The 18,271-nt window shown below is 40.1% G+C and overlaps 1 protein-coding gene across 4 annotated transcripts in view; it reads left to right on the top strand.

The window, feature by feature from the left end:
* VPS13A (vacuolar protein sorting 13 homolog A) overlaps positions 1–18,271 on the top strand; it is a 767,672-nt gene that overhangs the window by 123,958 nt on the left and 625,443 nt on the right. For all 4 annotated transcript variants that reach the window (XM_053702484.1, XM_053702483.1, XM_053702481.1 and 1 more), the window contains exon 10: positions 765–822. In XM_053702484.1, the coding sequence (XP_053558459.1) occupies positions 765–822 (58 nt within the window). The remainder of the gene's footprint in view (positions 1–764; positions 823–18,271) is intronic.

Genomic DNA, 18,271 nt, shown 5'->3' with positions numbered 1-18,271 from the left:
ATAGACCTTTAAAAGAACAGTAAAATAAAAATTAAACTTTCATCATGCCACTAGAGCACTGGTTTTTAAACCTGTCCTCAGTCTTCCCCAACAGGCCAGATTTTGAGGATATCTGAACTAGAGCACAGGTGAAATAATCAGCTGATTAGTAAACATGGTTATTTCACCTGCTCTCACCCAAGGTAATCCTGAAAATCTGGCCTGTTGGGGAGGCCTGAGGACAGGTTTGAAAATCATTTGCAATGTACTTCTGCTTTGTTCTGTTGATATCCTTCATTGAAAGTATACCTAGGTAGTCTCATGAGCAGCAGTGGTGATTGGAGGCTGAGATATATGACAGGCATAATATGCTTTATGACACACAAACCTTAGTATCAATCTAGGATCAGCTCCATATATAGCTAAACCTCACAGTCTTGTCCTCCCAACATGAACTAGGCATGAATCAATCCAAACTAACACTGAGGTAGCACACAGATGTAATCTGGAATTAAATCAATAAAAAGGGGAAAATAAATAAATAATAATAAAATAATAATAATAATAATAATAATATACATATATATCTTTGAAAGGTTACTGTTGAATAAAATATAATAACATTGTATGTTGTATCTGAATCACAAAAGAAAAAATGTTTTATGTCGCTTTAATAGTAGGATGTCATTAAAAGAAATGTGTGTAAAAAATATATCATCTTCACACTCAAACAATGTAGAATCTGTATATAGTATAAATTATTTTCTTGATATGGTTTATTTTAGGATGTTCTGAAATATGGAGTAGCAGCACATAACACAATTCCAGAAGGTTATGATTTTGGTAAGTATCAACACAATCTATAAATTACAGTGTATTCTTTGCAGCTTTAAAAACCCAATGAAATAATTTTCTCTGCCATATTCAAACTGTCTGGATGTAATGATCTGTATTTTGCTCCCTAAAAAAGCTCCTTTTGTTTTTTTTTTTTTGTTTTTTTATTTGTAGCTTTCTTGAATTAGTCTATTTCTAAAGAAAATAAAAATAAAATGTAATGTAAATTACTAAAAGTGACATAAAATATTACAAAACATTTTGTTCATTGCTTTAGTATAAAGAAATATAGACTTGTTTTCAAGGCAAAAGAAGAGTGCACTCACCAGGACTTTTCAGTGGATATAAAAAGTCTACACATCCCTGTTAAAATGTCAGGTTTCTGTGATGTAAAAAATTAGACAAAGATAAATCATTTCAGAACTTTTTCCACCTTTAATGTGACCTATAAATCTTATAACTGGGGATGTAGCTGTGTTCAGAATTAAGCAATCACATTCAAAATCATGTTAAATAAGAGTCATCACACACCTGCCATAATTTAAAGTGTCTCTGATTAACCCTGAATAAAGTTCAGCTGTTCTAGTTGGTCTTTCCTGACATTTTCTTAGTCGCATCCTACACAAAAGCCATAGGGTCATATTTATCAAGCTCCGAATGGAGATTGATGCCTCGTGTTTCTGGCGAGCATTCAGGCTCTCCAGAAACAGCAGTTTTGAAGCAGCGGTCACAAAGACCGCTGCTCCATAACCTGTCCGCCTGCTTTGAGCAGGCAGACAGACAGACAACGCCGGAAATCAACCCGATCGAGTACGATCGGGTTGATTGACACCCTCCTGCTGGCGACCTATTGGCCGCGAGTCTGCAGAGGGCGGCGTTGCACCAGCTGTTCTTGTGAGCTGCTGGTGCAATGCTGAATACGGCAAGCGTATTGCTCGCCGTATTCAGCGAGGTCTGTCGGACCTGATCCGCACTGTCTGATCAGGCCCGACAGACCTTGACAACTTGGGGCCATAGTCCGCAGAGAGCTTCCAAAGCATCAGAGGGATCTCATTGTTAAAAGGTATCAGTCAGGAGAAGGGTACAAAAGAATTTCCATGGCATTAGATATACCATGGAACACAGTAAAGACAGTCATCATCAAGTGGAGAACATATGGCACAACAATGACATTACCAAGAACTGGATGTCCCTCCAAAATTGATGAAAAGACGAGAAGAAAACTGGTCTGGGAGGCTACCGAGAGGCCTACAGCAACATTAAAGGAGCTGCAGGAATATCTGGCAAGTACTGGCTGTGTGGTTCATGTGACAACAATCTCCCGTATTCTTCATATGTTTGGGCTTTGGGGTAGACAGCAAGACGGAAGCCTTTTCTTACGAAGAAACACATCCAAGCCCAACTAAATTTAGCAAAAACACATCTGAAGTGTCCCAAAAGCATGTGAGAAAATGTGTTATGGTCTGATGAAACCAAGGTTTAACTTTTTGGCAATAATTCCAAAAGATATGTTTGGCGCAAAAACAACACTGCATATCACCAAAAGAACACAATACCCACAGTGAAGCATGGTGGTGGCAGCATCATGATTTGGGGCTGTTTTTCTTCAGCTGGAACTGGGGCCTTATTCAAGGTAAAGGGAATTATGAACAGTTCCAAATACCAGTCAATATTGGCACAAAACCTTCAGGCTTCTGCTAGAAAGCTGAAAATGAAGAGGAACTTCATCTTTCAGCATGACAACGACCCAAAGCATACATCCAAATCAACAAAGGAATGGCTTCACCAGAAGAAGATTAAAGTTTTGGAATGGCCCAGCCAGAGCCCAGACCTGAATCTAATCGAAAATCTGTGGGGTGATCTGAAGAGGGCTGTGCACAGGAGATGCCCTCGCAATCTGACAGATTTGGAGTGTTTTTGCAAAGAAGAGTGAGCAAATCTTGCCAAGTCAAGATGTGCCATGCTGATAGACTCATACCCCAAAAGACTGAGTGCTGTAATAAAATCAAAAGTTGCTTCAACAAAGTATTTTTTATTTTTACTTCCCTTCACCTAAAATATTTCAGTTTGTTTTTCAATTGAGTCATAGGTCACATTAAAGCTGAAAAAAGTTCTGAAATGATTTATCTTTGTCTCATTTTTTACATCACAGAAACCTGCCATTTTAACAGGGGTGTGCAGACTTTTTATATCCACTATATGTATATATAAATGCCTGGGTGCAAGGTGTAAGCCACAATACAATAGGCTAGATTACAAGTGGAGCGCTAATTTATCATGCAATTAAATAAACAGCCATTAGAAGTGGCAAGTGGTAGCAATTATCGCTCCTAAAATTAACCAGGAATCAGATCTCTGGTTAATTTTCCAAAAGTGATCCAATTGCCCCAAAATTGAAGTCTAGTGTGGGTTTTGTTAATTTTAAAAATATTAGAATTTTTTTTTAATTAAAAAACTGCACAAAGCAGTTTTTATGGGTTAAATTAAGCGGGTGTAGGGTGTTAGAAAAAAGAAAACCAGCATTGAAAAGTGCCTTTACGTTGTGGTCTATGGGGAATTGTGTGTTCTCTATAAATAAATATGTATATCTTATATACCAGCGCTTGACAAATCTGTTAAAAAATTAGGAGCCAGTAAGAATATTTAGGAGCTGTGTTACTAGGTTTATATACACCTAAAAACACATAAATATATATGTATATTCATATAAAATCTGCTGCCCATCGCTCTGCGACCCCCTTCGCTGTGCTAGGTTCTCAGCCATTTCTCACGGCATAAGAACGAGGCTCCCATTGGACTCTATAGAGTAATACCTGCATATATTTGCATGCACTGGTGTTACTGACGTGAAATTTCCTTTTCCATGAAGTAAATAAAATAATCTGCTGTAATGCATTGAGAGGTCGCCGTTGGTAGCATTAGCCAGTGCAGTGCAGTGTAGTGCAAACATTTGAATATCTGTAACAGGGTAAACAAAATTAATACAAGTTTGGATGATTCTAAGAAAGTTTGCACCTCTGTATCAAGATGGCTGTGGTTATCTTTTCAGAGACAATATTTTAAGCACAAATCTTTTTTTTTTTCTAGTGTACTTCTTTTGTGTTCTGTTTTTTTTTTTCCCCTCCTACGACCTGAGGACCTTTTACACGGCTTGTTCCTGATTACTTGGTGCAAATGTCTGTAGAGCTGAACCAGTTACAATCCATATCTATCATTGTTAATATCAAACAGTGTCAGTATGAGAGCTCTGGTGAAGAGCGTACAATACAAGGCCTCTTTACTTCTCAGTTTGCAAATGTACTTCATAAGATTAAGTACACTGTTTCTGTTACATATATGAGACTAAACACATGATATTTTCAAGAATAACAGAATATAAATCAAATATTATAAACTGGGGCCTGAAATTACAGTAGCTGTACATTATAGTAAGTAGAAAATTTGGTTATATAACAACTCTTTGCAGCAGACAGTAAGTAAATGTCAAAATCCAGTTGATCTGTGAAAGGACCATGTTGTCGCCAGTTCACATACTTTTCTTAATGTCCTCTTTAATGTACCTCGACAAACGGCATTAAAGGGCCATGATACCCAAATGTTGAAACACTTGAAAGTGCTGCAGCATAGCTGTAAAAAGCTGATTAGAAAATATCACCTGAACATCTCTATGTAAAAAAGAAAGATATTTTATCTCAAAAATTCCTCAGTAGCCACATCCCATTGTAAAGGACTTCTAAGCAGCAAATCAGTATGTCTGTCCCGGGACAGCTAAGGGAGTGAGCCTACGTGCACACTCATCTTATTTCCCTATTCAGTTTAAGGAAGTTTTGTTGAAAGAGAGGTATAGAGAGGAGCGCCAGTGAAGTCAAGGTCTGGTGTGTGTGTGTGAATTGTTTTCACACTAAAATAGAATAAAATAAATGCAACCCTTTGTGAGGGCTGAGTACCTATGGTAGGCCACAGAGGCTTATATGATAGTAAGACTATTGTAGATAGATACGATACAATTTATTACAAACACAAATTAAATCTAAAGACATGGATCCATGGTACATAAAAACATAAAAAACAATTTAAAATAGTTATCCGTCGAATTCAAAGGAGGATATATCCCTCCAAGGACAAAATGTCCCCAAAATGGTATACAAAGATTGATAGAGGTTGTTAAACTAGACTACCTTCTGCTTCATATGGTTATACAAACATTAGTTAAACAAACATTAGTAAGACAAATTTGTGGGATAGTGTCCACCAATATGGGAAATACAGTCTTAGGTAAATTAAAATGCAACTGAGTAACGATAAATCATAAGTGAATCGAGACACAGTGAGGAAAAAAGTGATCAAAAAGTGTGATCAAAACATAATAAACTAGTGTGTACACAATCTAGTGTAAAAAACGAGATCTCAAAAATGATAACATAAAAATGGTGTGTTGCAAATCACATAACAAGCGATGTGTGGTGGAGAAAAAATAAAGAATCTATCAGAAGGAAGCAAAATAGTGGATATCTGAATGATGTAAAAAGTGAGTGGATAATTATAAAAGCGTGAACAGTATATTACAAAGTGTCACAAATATAAAATATAAGATACAGCGTGTAATCACATAAATGTCCATAAAATATAGGATAGTTATGACGTTATGGCAGTCCTGATAGAAAAGTGTATCCAAAAGTAATAATGAAGGTAAGTTATTCCAATAACGATCCTTATCCTCCAAAGAATCCTAATACTCCAGTTAAAAATATATTGAAAAACAGTTCCAAAGCCTCCGTATCAAGGCAAAAATTAAAAACAAAAATAACAATATAAAAGCTGGGAAATCCTCAAAACCTAAGGATAGAGGAAAAAAAACAACATAGTATAATACTGTTAAAGTGTAGATAAATCACGAAATATAGCTCACCATATAGTTGTCAACGCGTTTCTGCCCACAGCTTGGGCCTTTCTCAAGACTAGTATATAGTGGTGTGAGCATGGTCTTTTATGTCTGTGTGTGGCCAATCAAATTTTACTTCAAATGGCGCCAAAAAATACCGCAATTGGCACCGGAAGTGCTACACCGGAAGTATTAATTTCATACCGGATGTAGTATCCTTGGTTATAGTCGCAAAACTATATATCGCCATAATGTATATTTGTATTTATAGTGGCCAAATTTGTTATCAACTGTGTGTGTAGTGTGTCTCCTAATGGCCTTTTGCAACTGTTATCCCCCATGTAAGTCTCTCTTGGTCTTACCGGGTGTTTGGCTAAACCGGATGTTTATCCATATCCTCCGGTTCCGGCTTGGGACTTTTCCTCCAAACCGGAAGTCGAGGTTCATGGGACCGGAAGTCTTGGTTCCTCTACTTCCGGTTTAGGATGTTACGTCAAACCGGAAGTCAGGATGCATGAAATCGGATGTCTACTGTTTCACTGGGTTTATTTATTCTAAGGCTCAGACATCATCCGTTATACCACCTAAGTGGCAATATGAATTGTCTTGGAAATTTCTTAGTATCCGTTATCATAGAGGTAGTTGTATTACATTGTATAGGTTAGTGTTGCGATAGATACAATTCTCACATATTTGGATGTTATGCATAAAGGGTCCATAAAAACAAATGTGTGGTCTATAAAAACATTAAATGCCTAAAAGCATGTGTGGTTCTCCTTCTACCATTCTCTTACCCCATTGGTTACTACATATTGGGATACCTGGGGGATGATTGGGGGAATTTTGGGATATGGGAGACATGGAGATATGAAGATGTGAGGGGAGCTTAACTAGGTTTCGTCGAAGTATGAAATAGTGAGTGGCTTGTTTTGAATTTGAAGTTACTAGTGGGACTTCTATAGTAGTTAGGGGATGTTAGGAGATAGAGATCTATTAATCGGAATGTTACTGAACTGTGCAATAGGCTTGTATTGGTGCTTGGTAGTGTGTTCACTCTAATATGTCATAGGGGGTGGTCAATATCACACATACACTGGAGTCCGTGTATTATATTTAGGTGAATGGGCCATGCTTGTCCTCTATTACTTCTACATTGGTCTATGCTGTGCACTAATTCTGAAGTGCCCTCATGGTACATATATTTGGATGACGTGCCCTGGGCTTAAAATGTGTCTTTTCTAACAGTCTCATGTGTAGAAAGTTGGTGTATAGCAAATTACCACATGTAGTCTTCTAATGGTCTCAAGTTGAGGGAATTTGGAAGTTGCCCCATATAGGGAGACTAAATGCATTATAGGTTGCTTCATGTGTCTCTTATGGATTGTGATAGTTATATTGGGCATGAGCATTATGTGGCTCATCATATCACTAGTCTCAATGTAACAGTTAGTTCAGTTCAGATTCAATAGGTGGGAAAGGTCTTCCTTGTTGTTTAGACCTCTGGGATAAAGACAATCTAGTTCAAATATCCATCTCGACTCTGATGTCAGTAGTTGCTTCTCATAGTCTCCTCCCCTCCAATTGGGTTTTACTTTTTGGATCCCATAGAAGCTGAGATCTTTCATGTTGCCTTTATGTTGAAATGCAAAATGCCTGTATAACGCAGTTTCTGTGCTGCCATGTTCAATTTGTAATAGGTGTTCCCGAATCCTGTCTTTCAGGCACCTGGATGTCTGGCCCACATACTGGAGACCGCAGCTGCACTGCACTATGTAAATAACTCCCTTGTTGCTGCATCTGATCAGGTCTCTGATGACATATTTCTTGGTGGAATAGTGGGAGAGGAAGTGTTTTGTCTTCAGGCCTCTCTTGCATGCCTTACAACTGGGGCACGGAAAAAAACCTTGGATGTGTTTGCCTGATATGTCCCTCTCCTCTGTTGTTCCTAGACGTGGGATGCTTGGAGACAGTATGGTCTTTAGGTTGTTGGATTTCCTATAGATAAATTTGGGTTTATCCATGAGAGTCTCTCCTATGATGTCATCATTTTTGAGTATATGCCAATGACTTTCTATTATTCTCTCTATAGATCGCCTATTTTCGCTATACTTAGTGATCGCGTTTTCCTTGTTCTTGTATTTAAGTAGTTCTTTGCGATCTCTTCTCCTCACTTCTTCTATATCCTTGTTAATTTTGTCTTCTCCATATCCTCTTTCTAGAAATCTTGACTTTAGTTATTCTGTCTGTATTTCCCATAGGTTAGGGTCTGAGCAGTTCTTTTTGAGTCTCAGTAACTGTCCCTTGGGTATGTTCTCCTTCCATCTTGCGTGGTGGCAGCTATCACTGTGGATGTAATTGTTACAATCCACAGGTTTAAAGTATGTAGAGGTCTTAAGTTTCCCATCTTCTACTGTTATCTTCAAATCCAGAAAGGTAATCTCAGTGCTGCTGATCTCATGGGTGAATCTCAGGTTACAGATGTTATCATTCATGACCTTGATGGTGTGTTCCAGATCTTCTTTGGAGCCTTTCCATATCATCAGGATGTCGTCTATGTACCTGTGATAGGATACCAGGTCCGCGCCGGCTGGACAGGACTCCCAAAAAATGTGTTCCCATCTGCCCATATAAAGATTCGCATAGCTCGGCGCGAACCTGGTCCCCATGGCTGTACCGCACAGCTGTCTATAGAACTTCCCATCATGGTTAAAATAGTTGTGTGTAAGTATGTAGCTTATTCCCTCCAAGATAAATCTCTTTTGAAGCTCCGGTACTGTGTTATCTTTCTTTAGAAAGTATTCTATCGCCTCCCGACCTCCTTCGTGCGGTATACTTGTGTACAAGGCGGTGACGTCACAGGTGACTAGTAGATACTCTTCCATCCATTCTATATTCTCCAAGATGTTTAGAACTTGAGTGGAATCTCTTATGTAAGAAGGTAGTTGTAACAAATATTTCTGTAGATTCCTGTCCAGATATTCGGACAGGTTGCTTGTTAGGGACCCAATCCCTGATATTATGGGTCTTCCCGGGGGGGTTGATGAGTGTCTTGTGAATTTTAGGGAGGTAGTAGAAGACAGGGGTAATAGGGTGTTTGATGCTAATATACCTGTATTCCTTGATGTTAAGGATTCCATTTTCATGTGCTTCCCCTAATATGCCTTCTAATTCATCTTTATATCCTCCTACAGGATTGTTTCTCAGGACCTCATACGTCTCCTTATCCGATAGAATCCTTCTGCATTCGGTGTTGTAGTCCTCTTTGTTCAGGACTACAATTCCGCCGCCTTTGTCTGCGGGTTTAATCACCAGGTTCTTATTCTTCTCTAGTGATCTTATAGTTTGCATTTGGCTCTTCGTGAGGTTGTGTTTGTACTTATTCAGTTGGTTTTGGCTGATGTTCTTTAGGTCACTGCATACTATAGTCTCGAAGGCTTCCATAGCACCGCCCTTGCTTTGAATAGGGTAAAAAGATGACCTGGGTTTGAGGTCGGAATGTTGATATGGATCTGGACCTGGTTGGGTACTGGATCTTGATTCTAGGGATCTGCTACCATATTCCAGGGGAGATTTCATGAAGTGTCGTTTTAATGTCAGTTTCCTTATAAACTGTTTTATATTAACAAATGTGTCAAACTTGTTGAGACTTTTGGAGGGGGCGAAGGAGAGCCCATAGTTTAAAACCGAATTTTCTTTGTCTGTTAGAGCAATGGTGCTGAGATTAAAGATTCCTTTGGTGGTATTCTTCTTCTCAGGACTTTTAAGCTCTGGTTTTTTCTTATTGGCATTCATTCTCCTTCCGCCCCTCTTTCCTCTGTGACTTTTCTTTTCTCCATAGGATGTTGGAAGTTGTCTGCACTTGTATTTTTCCTTTTTGTTGAAGTCCTTTCTAATTCCTTGGTTGTGATCTGGTGTTCTTCTAAAAAATTATGTCCTGAAGTTGGGTTAGTAAGAGTTGTGCTTGGTTTTCCATTCATTACCATGTTTTTTGGTGTACCAGTCATGGGTCTAGAGTCTTGCTGTATGGTCACCCGATTTTATGTATCCATAGATCTCGGTTGGTTACCATTGGGTGTATTCCTATAACCCTGGTATTCTCTCCTATTATTGGAGTAATTGGAGTGCTGATAGTGATTATTCTGATATTGATGTTGATTAGATCTGTTAGGTGAGTAAGGTGTTTCATCGGGTCTAGTATTGAAATATCTTCTCTCATTTGGTCGGGTATAGTTACTCCCATACACGGGTCTGTCACTATTCCTCCATCTCGGATGTTGGTTATATCCATACGTGAATCTCTCGTCTGGATTCCAGCGTGGGGAATAGAAACTTTCCCTGTGGTGGTATGGTCGGTGGGAGAAGTGACTATTCGATTCCCTATTGGTGTGGAAGTCCTCATTGTGGTGGTTCCTCCTATACATTGCCCCACCAGGATGTCGCTGATGACCCCACTGGTTTCTATGGTTGAACACATGTGGTGGTCCTTCCCTTTCCCACCTAGATTGGTTCTGGTATTGTCTGTGTTCAAATTGGTGGTGTCTTTCTCTCGGGGTATTAGGTTCTTGATCATAGACTTGATCATCTCTGTTCTGAAACCTTGGTTTGGGTCTATTCTTCTTATAAGTGACTTTTGTCCATTCTTCATCAGCGGGTGGTCTTCCCTCCGAGTTATTTGGATGTGGGGCTTCTGTCTCTGTATCTATCGCAACACTAACCTATACAATGTAATACAACTACCTCTATGATAACGGATACTAAGAAATTTCCAAGACAATTCATATTGCCACTTAGGTGGTATAACGGATGATGTCTGAGCCTTAGAATAAATAAACCCAGTGAAACAGTAGACATCCGATTTCATGCATCCTGACTTCCGGTTTGACGTAACATCCTAAACCGGAAGTAGAGGAACCAAGACTTCCGGTCCCATGAACCTCGACTTCCGGTTTGGAGGAAAAGTCCCAAGCCGGAACCGGAGGATATGGATAAACATCCGGTTTAGCCAAACACCCGGTAAGACCAAGAGAGACTTACATGGGGGATAACAGTTGCAAAAGGCCATTAGGAGACACACTACACACACAGTTGATAACAAATTTTGCGACTATAACCAAGGATACTACATCCGGTATGAAATTAATACTTCCGGTGTAGCACTTCCGGTGCCAATTGCGGTATTTTTTGGCGCCATTTGAAGTAAAATTTGATTGGCCACACACAGACATAAATGACCATGCTCACACCACTATATACTAGTCTTGAGAAAGGCCCAAGCTGTGGGCCGAAACGCGTTGACAACTATATGGTGAGCTATATTTCGTGATTTATCTACACTTTAACAGTATTATACTATGTTGGTTTTTTTTCCTCTATCCTTAGGTTTTGAGGATTTCCCAGCTTTTATATTGTTATTTTTGTTTTTAATTTTTGCCTTGATACGGAGGCTTTGGAACTGTTTTTCAATATATTTTTTAACTGGAGTATTAGGATTCTTTGGAGGATAAGGATCGTTATTGGAATAACTTACCTTCATTATTACTTTTGGATACACTTTTCTATCAGGACTTCCATAACGTCATAACTATCCTATATTTTATGGACATTTATGTGATTACACGCTGTATCTTATATTTTATATTTGTGACACTTTGTAATATACTGTTCACGCTTTTATAATTATCCACTCACTCTATTTTTTACATCATTCAGATATCCACTATTTTGCTTCCTTCTGATAGATTCTTTATTTTTTCTCCACCACACATCGCTTGTTATGTGATTTGCAACACACCATTTTTATGTTATCATTTTTGAGATCTCGTTTTTTACACTAGATTGTGTACACACTAGTTTATTATGTTTTGATCACACTTTTTGATCACTTTTTTCCTCACTGTGTCTCGATTCACTTATGATTTATCGTTACTCAGTTGCATTTTAATTTACCTAAGACTGTATTTCCCATATTGGTGGACACTATCCCACAAATTTGTCTTACTAATGTTTGTTTAACTAATGTTTGTATAACCATATGAAGCAGAAGGTAGTCTAGTTTAACAACCTCTATCAATCTTTGTATACCATTTTGGGGACATTTTGTCCTTGGAGGGATATATCCCCCTTTGAATTCGACGGATAACTATTTTAAATTGTTTTTTATGTTTTTATGTACCATGGATCCATGTCTTTAGATTTAATTTGTGTTTGTAATAAATTGTATCGTATCTATCTACAATAGTCTTACTATCATATAAGCCTCTGTGGCCTACCATAGGTACTCAGCCCTCACAAAGGGTTGCATTTATTTTATTCTATTTTAGTGTGAAAACAATTCTCACACACACACACCAGACCTTGACTTCACTGGCGCTCCTCTTTATACCTCTCTTTCAACAGTATTTCCTTTGTGGGAAGTGGGGGCCCACCTTAGATAGGAGCTATAGGTCCTTTAAGCGCTGTGAGTGCAACATCTCTCTGAGTTTAAGGAAGTTTACTATGAAATCTCATGAGAGTTAAAGGGACACTGTACCCAATTTTTTTCTTTTGTAATTCAGATTGAGCATGACATTTTAAGCAACTTTCTAATTTACTCCTTTTATCAAATTTTCTTCATTCTCTTGGTGTCTTTATTTGAAATGCAAAAAATGTAAGTTTAGATGCCGGCCCATTTTTAGTGAACAACCTGGGTTGTCCTTGCTGATTGGTGGATAAATTCATTCACCAATACAAAAGTGCTGTCCAGAGTACTAAACCCAAAACAAGCTTAGATGCCTTCTTTTTCAAATAAAGATAGCAAGAGAAGGAAGAAAAAATGATAATAGGAGTAAATTGGAAAGTTGCTTAAAATTGCATGTTCTTTCTGAATTACAAAAGAACATTTTTGGGTACAGTGTCCCTTTAAGTGAAATCTCATGAGATCACAGTAAAAAAGTTCATGACCTCATCACTGCTGATGCTGATTGGCTGCTGTTCATGTCTTCATTTTTTTATTATTTTTTTTACCTGCAGCTGGGCAGCAGCTGAGTATAACTTTTTACACAGAACTTACTCTGCTGAGCTGAGGAAATTGTGAGGTAAAATATCTTCCTTTTTACATAGAGATGCTCAGGTGATATTTTCCTGTCAGCTTTTTACAGTTATACTGCATCTGTTTCAAGCGATTTATCATATGAGTATTATGTCCCTTTAATCAAATATATTTAGACTTAAGGTTAAAACTAAATAAAAAATAACATTGAGACTAGGTGGGAAGAGAGAACTGTAGAGGCAATGTAAAGACAGGGCTAAGAAATGCTAAAGATGGGAGAAGGAAGGAGGAGGAACAGGGGGGGGGCACAGCTTACACTGATCTTCTGGTATATTTATGTCTCTAAGGTCTATTGTCCTGATGATCTAAAGCTCTCTGCTCAGCAAAATGATCTGAGAAGTTTTGTCAGTACTACAGTGTTCCTCAAAGAATTTTAGAAATGCAAATTTTACTTTGACAGATGTTTATATCACTTAGCACGTTTCTGGATGTGAAAGAGAGACTCCTATATTACAATATAAATTCTCAAAAAGTTAGTTTTTGATCATTGGGATATATATGAGTTATATTGATTGTAAGAGTCCATATCTCATATCTTGCAAGATACCTTTTCAGTAAAATTGAATGTCCTAAAATAAAATTAGTTTCTACCTATGAAATATGCTGTACTCCCCCAGCGAAAGAAATTCAGTTGTTTTATTATCGTCCTCCACCTAAGTAGAGTGGGAGTCTGGGCAGACTTCCAGTGTCTGGCTACAAGAGAGGGAGCTCTGTTGAGGACTACTTGAAGAAGTCTAATTCTGTTTTTACAGGGAAAATATTTTTTTAATGACGTTGAGAAACTAACTGGGTCAATGTAAAATTTACTTTTAAAATATGACAGAACACCTTTTCAATTTCTCTCCAAAAGGGTTGCATGTGGTGCTCTCTACCCACATTCTCTTCAGCACTCAGCTGATGCCTTAGGATATATTTCTCTTGCAAGGTGTATCCAGTCCACGGATTCATCCTTTACTTGTAGGATATTCTCATTCCCTACAGGAAGTGGCAAAGAGAGCACACAGCAGAGCTGTCCATATAGCTCCCCCTCTAGCTCCACCCCCCAGTCATTCTCTTTGCCGGCTCTAAGCACTAGGGTCTCTCTCGGGAGGGTAAAGTGAATGTGGTGTTAGAATTGTAGTTTTATTATCTTCAATCAAAAGTTTGTTATTTTAAATGGTACCGGTTTGTACTATTTACTCTCTAGCAGAAAAGTGATGAAGATTTCTGCTGAGAGGAAAATGATTTTAAAATGTAGTAACTAAAATCCACTGCTGTTCCCACACAGGACTGAGGAGTACCAGAAAACTTCAGTTGGGGGGAACAGTTTGCAGGGTGATCTGCAATAAGGTATGTTCAGTCATTTATTTCTAGACAAGACTGGGATAATGCTAGAAGAGACTGACAATATCCCCATGAGGGGAGGGTAAGCTATGTTCACAGACTTAGTAAGGAATTGAATGCTTACATAATAGGGCTATATTCCCCCAAATCTGATCCCTTAGGGCAGGTAGGGCCACAGCAAGGCTGTGGCAAGGTGCTGTAGTAATTTTAACCGGGTGTTGGCTTTAAGCTGCTCCGGTTTGGGCATTAAGGGGTTAATCGTTCTGCAACTTGTGGCGCAATCTTATTAAGGCTTTAGGTACATACTGTGAAAATTTCAAAAGGATTGCTGCATTTTTCACTGTTTTGTAAAATTGTGTGCTCTTTTTATCTCTTAAAGGCACAGTAACGTTTTTTTTTAAATTGTGTTTTTTATTTGATTAAAGTGATTTCCAAGCCTGTTTGTGTATACTACTAGTCTGTTAAACATGTCTGACACTAAGGAAAATCCTTGTTCAATGTGTTTAGAAGCCATGGTGGAACCCCCTCTCAGAATGTGTCCCACTTGTACTGATATGTCTATACACTTTAAAGATCATATTGTTGCACTTAAGAATGTGGCCCAAGATGATTCTCAGACTGAAGGTAACAAGGGTAGCCCGTCTGCCTCTCCCCAAGTGTCACAACCAGTTACGCCCGCGCAAGCGACGCCTAGTACCTCTAGTGCGTCTAACCCTTTTACATTACAAGACTTAGCAGCAGTCATGGATAATTCTCTTACAGCCTTCTTATCTAAACTGCCCGTGTTACCTGCAAAGTGTGATAGCTCCGTTTTAAGAACAGTTTATGAGCATTCTGACGCTTTGGTAGCCGTATCCGATATACCCTCACAACGCTCTGAAGTGGGAGCGAGGGATTTGATGTCTGAGGGAGAAGGAAGGATTCCTCCTCAGACAGATTCAGATACATTGGCTTTTAAATTTAAACTAGAACACCTCCGCGTTTTGCTTAGGGAGGTATTAGCTACTCTGGATGACTGCGACCCTTTGGTGAGCCCAGAGAAATTGTGTAAAATGGACAAGTACCTAGAGGTCCCTGTTTACACGGATGCGTTTCCGGTCCCTAAGAGGATTGCGGATATCGTTACTAGGGAGTGGGATAGACCAAGTCTTCCCTTTGTTCCGCCTCCTGTTTTTAAGAAAATGTTCCCCATATCTGACCCTGTGCGGGACTTGTGGCAGACAGTCCCTAAGGTGGAGGGGGCTGTTTCTTCACTTGCTAAACGCACAACCATACCAATTGAAGACAGTTGTGCTTTCAAAGACCCTATGGATAAGAAGTTAGAGGGTTTACTTAAGAAAAATTTTGTTCAACAAGGTTTTCTTCTCCAGCCTATAGCCTGCTTTATTCCTGTAACTACTGCAGCCGCTTTCTGGTTTGAGGCGCTGGAAGACTCGCTCCAGACGGAGACCTCATATGAGGAAATTATGGATAGAATTAAGGCTCTAAAGCTAGCTAATTCTTTTATCACTGACGCCGCTTTCCAAATAGCTAAGTTAGCGGCTAAAAATTCAGGTTTCGCCATTTTGGCGCATAGGGCGCTATGGCTAAAGTCCTGGTCGGCCGATGTGTCGTCTAAATCCAAGCTTTTGAACATCCCTTTCAAAGGAAAGACCCTCTTTGGGCCTGAATTGAAAGAGATTATTTCAGAAATCACCGGGGGAAAAGGCCATGCTCTCCCTCAGGACAAGTCCTTTAAGACAAAGAACAAAGCTAATTTTCGTTCCTTTCGTAATTTCAGGAACGGCCCCGCTTCATCCTCTCCGGCTGCAAAGGAAGAGGGTAACGCTTCACAGCCCAAGGCAACTTGGAAACCTTACCAGGGCTGGAATATGGGGAAACAGGCCAAATAGCCTGCAGCTGCCACCAAGACGGCATGAAGGGGTAGCCCCCGATCCGGGACCAGATCTAGTAGGGGGCAGACACTCTCTCTCTTCGCTCAGGCCTTGGCAAGAGATGTACACGATCCTTGGGCATTAGATATTGTATCCCAGGGATATTTTCTAGAATTCAAGGGTTCTCCTCCAAGTGGCAGGTTCCACATTTCTCGTCTGGCTACAGATCAGACAAAGAAAGAGGCGTTTTTACGCTGTGTAGAAGATCTACATACAATGGGAGTGATCCACCCAGTTCCAATCGTGGAACAAGGGCTGGGTTTTTACTCAAACCTGTTTGTGGTTCCCAAAAAAGAGGGAACTTTCAGACCCATCTTGGATCTAAAAATTCTAAACAGATTCCTCAGAGTCCCATCATTCAAAATGGAGACCATTCGGACAATCTTACCAATGATCCAGGAAGGTCAATATATGACTACCGTGGATCTAAAGGATGCATACCTACACATTCCTATCCACAAAGATCATCACCAGTTTCTCAGGTTCGCCTTTCTGGACAAGCATTACCAGTTTGTGGCTCTTCCTTTCGGCTTAGCCACTGCTCCCAGAATTTTCACAAAGGTGCTAGGGTCCCTTCTGGCGGTGCCAAGACCGCGGGGCATAGCAGTGGCGCCTTACCTAGACAACATTTTAATTCAGGCACCGTCTTTCCAAAGAGCCAAGTCTCACACGGAGATTGTACTGGCCTTTCTGAGGTCTCACGGGTGGAAGGTGAACATCAAAAAGAGTTCTCTTTCCCCTCTCACAAGGGTTCCCTTCCTAGGGACTCTAATAGACTCGGTAGAAATGAAAATATTTCTGACGGAGGTCAGAAAATTAAAACTCTTAACTACTTGCCGAGTTCTTCATTCCATTCCCCGGCCATCTGTGGCTCAGTGCATGGAAACAATCGGATTAATGGTAGCGGCAATGGACATAGTCCCTTTTGCTCGGATACACCTCAGACCACTGCAACTATGCATGCTCAAACAGTGGAATGGGGATTATGCAGATTTGTCTCCTCAAATTCAGTTGGACCAGAAGACCAGAGATTCTCTTCTCTGGTGGTTGTCTCAGGACCACCTGTCTCAGGGAATATGTTTCCGCAGGCCAGAGTGGGTCATTGTAACGACCGACGTCAGTCTGTTAGGCTGGGGTGCGGTCTGGGATTCCCTGAAAGCTCAGGGCTTATGGTCTTGGGAAGAAACGCTTCTCCCGATAAACATTCTGGAACTGAGGGCGATATTCAACGTTCTTCAGGCATGGCCTCAACTAGCTGCGGACAAATTCATCAGATTTCAGTCGGACAACATCACGACTGTAGCTTACGTCAATCATCAGGGGGGAACAAAGAGTTCCCTAGTGATGACGGAAGTAACCAAAATAATCAGGTGGGCGGAGGATCACTCCTGCCATCTCTCAGCAATTCACATCCCAGGAGTAGACAACTGGGAGGCAGATTTTCTAAGTCGTCAGACTTTTCACCTGGGGGAGTGGGAACTCCACCCGGAGGTATTTGCCCAGCTGACTCGGCTATGGGGCATTCCAGAATTGGATCTGATGGCGTCCCGTCAGAACGCCAAACTTCCTCTCTACGGGTCCAGGGACCCCAAGGCAGTATTGATAGATGCTCTAGCAGCGCCTTGGTCCTTCAATCTGGCTTATGTTTTTCCACCGTTTCCTCTCCTCCCGCGTCTGGTCACCAGAATCAAGCAGGAGAAGGCTTCGGTGATTCTGATAGCGCCTGCGTGGCCACGCAGGACTTGGTATGCAGACCTAGTGGACATGTCATCTGTCCCAGCATGGACACTGCCAATGAGGCAGGATCTTATAATTCAGGGTCCGTTCAAGCATTCAAATCTAGTTTCTCTACGTCTGACTGCTTGGAGATTGAACGCTTAGTTCTATCAAAGCGTGGGTTCTCTGAGTCAGTTATAGATACTCTGATTCAGGCTAGAAAGCCTGTCACCAGGAAAATCTACCATAAGATATGGCGGAAATATCTTGTTGGTGTGAATCCAAGGGTTACTCATGGAGTAAGATTAGGATTCCCAGGATATTGTCCTTTCTCCAAGAAGGATTGGAGAAAGGATTGTCAGATAGTTCCTTAAAAGGACAAATATCTGCTTTGTCTATCCTGTTACACAAGCGTCTGGCAGAGGTACCAGACGTTCAAGCGTTTGCTCAGGCTTTAGTCAGAATCAAGCCTGTCTATAAACCTGTGGCTCCGCCATGGAGTTTGAATCTAGTTCT

The sequence above is a fragment of the Bombina bombina genome, chromosome 2 (genome assembly GCF_027579735.1).
Source record: "Bombina bombina isolate aBomBom1 chromosome 2, aBomBom1.pri, whole genome shotgun sequence".
NCBI classification, from domain to species: domain Eukaryota; kingdom Metazoa; phylum Chordata; class Amphibia; order Anura; family Bombinatoridae; genus Bombina; species Bombina bombina.
The sequence above is the reverse complement of the archived record's forward strand: the minus strand, read 5'-3'. Positions and strand labels throughout refer to the sequence as shown.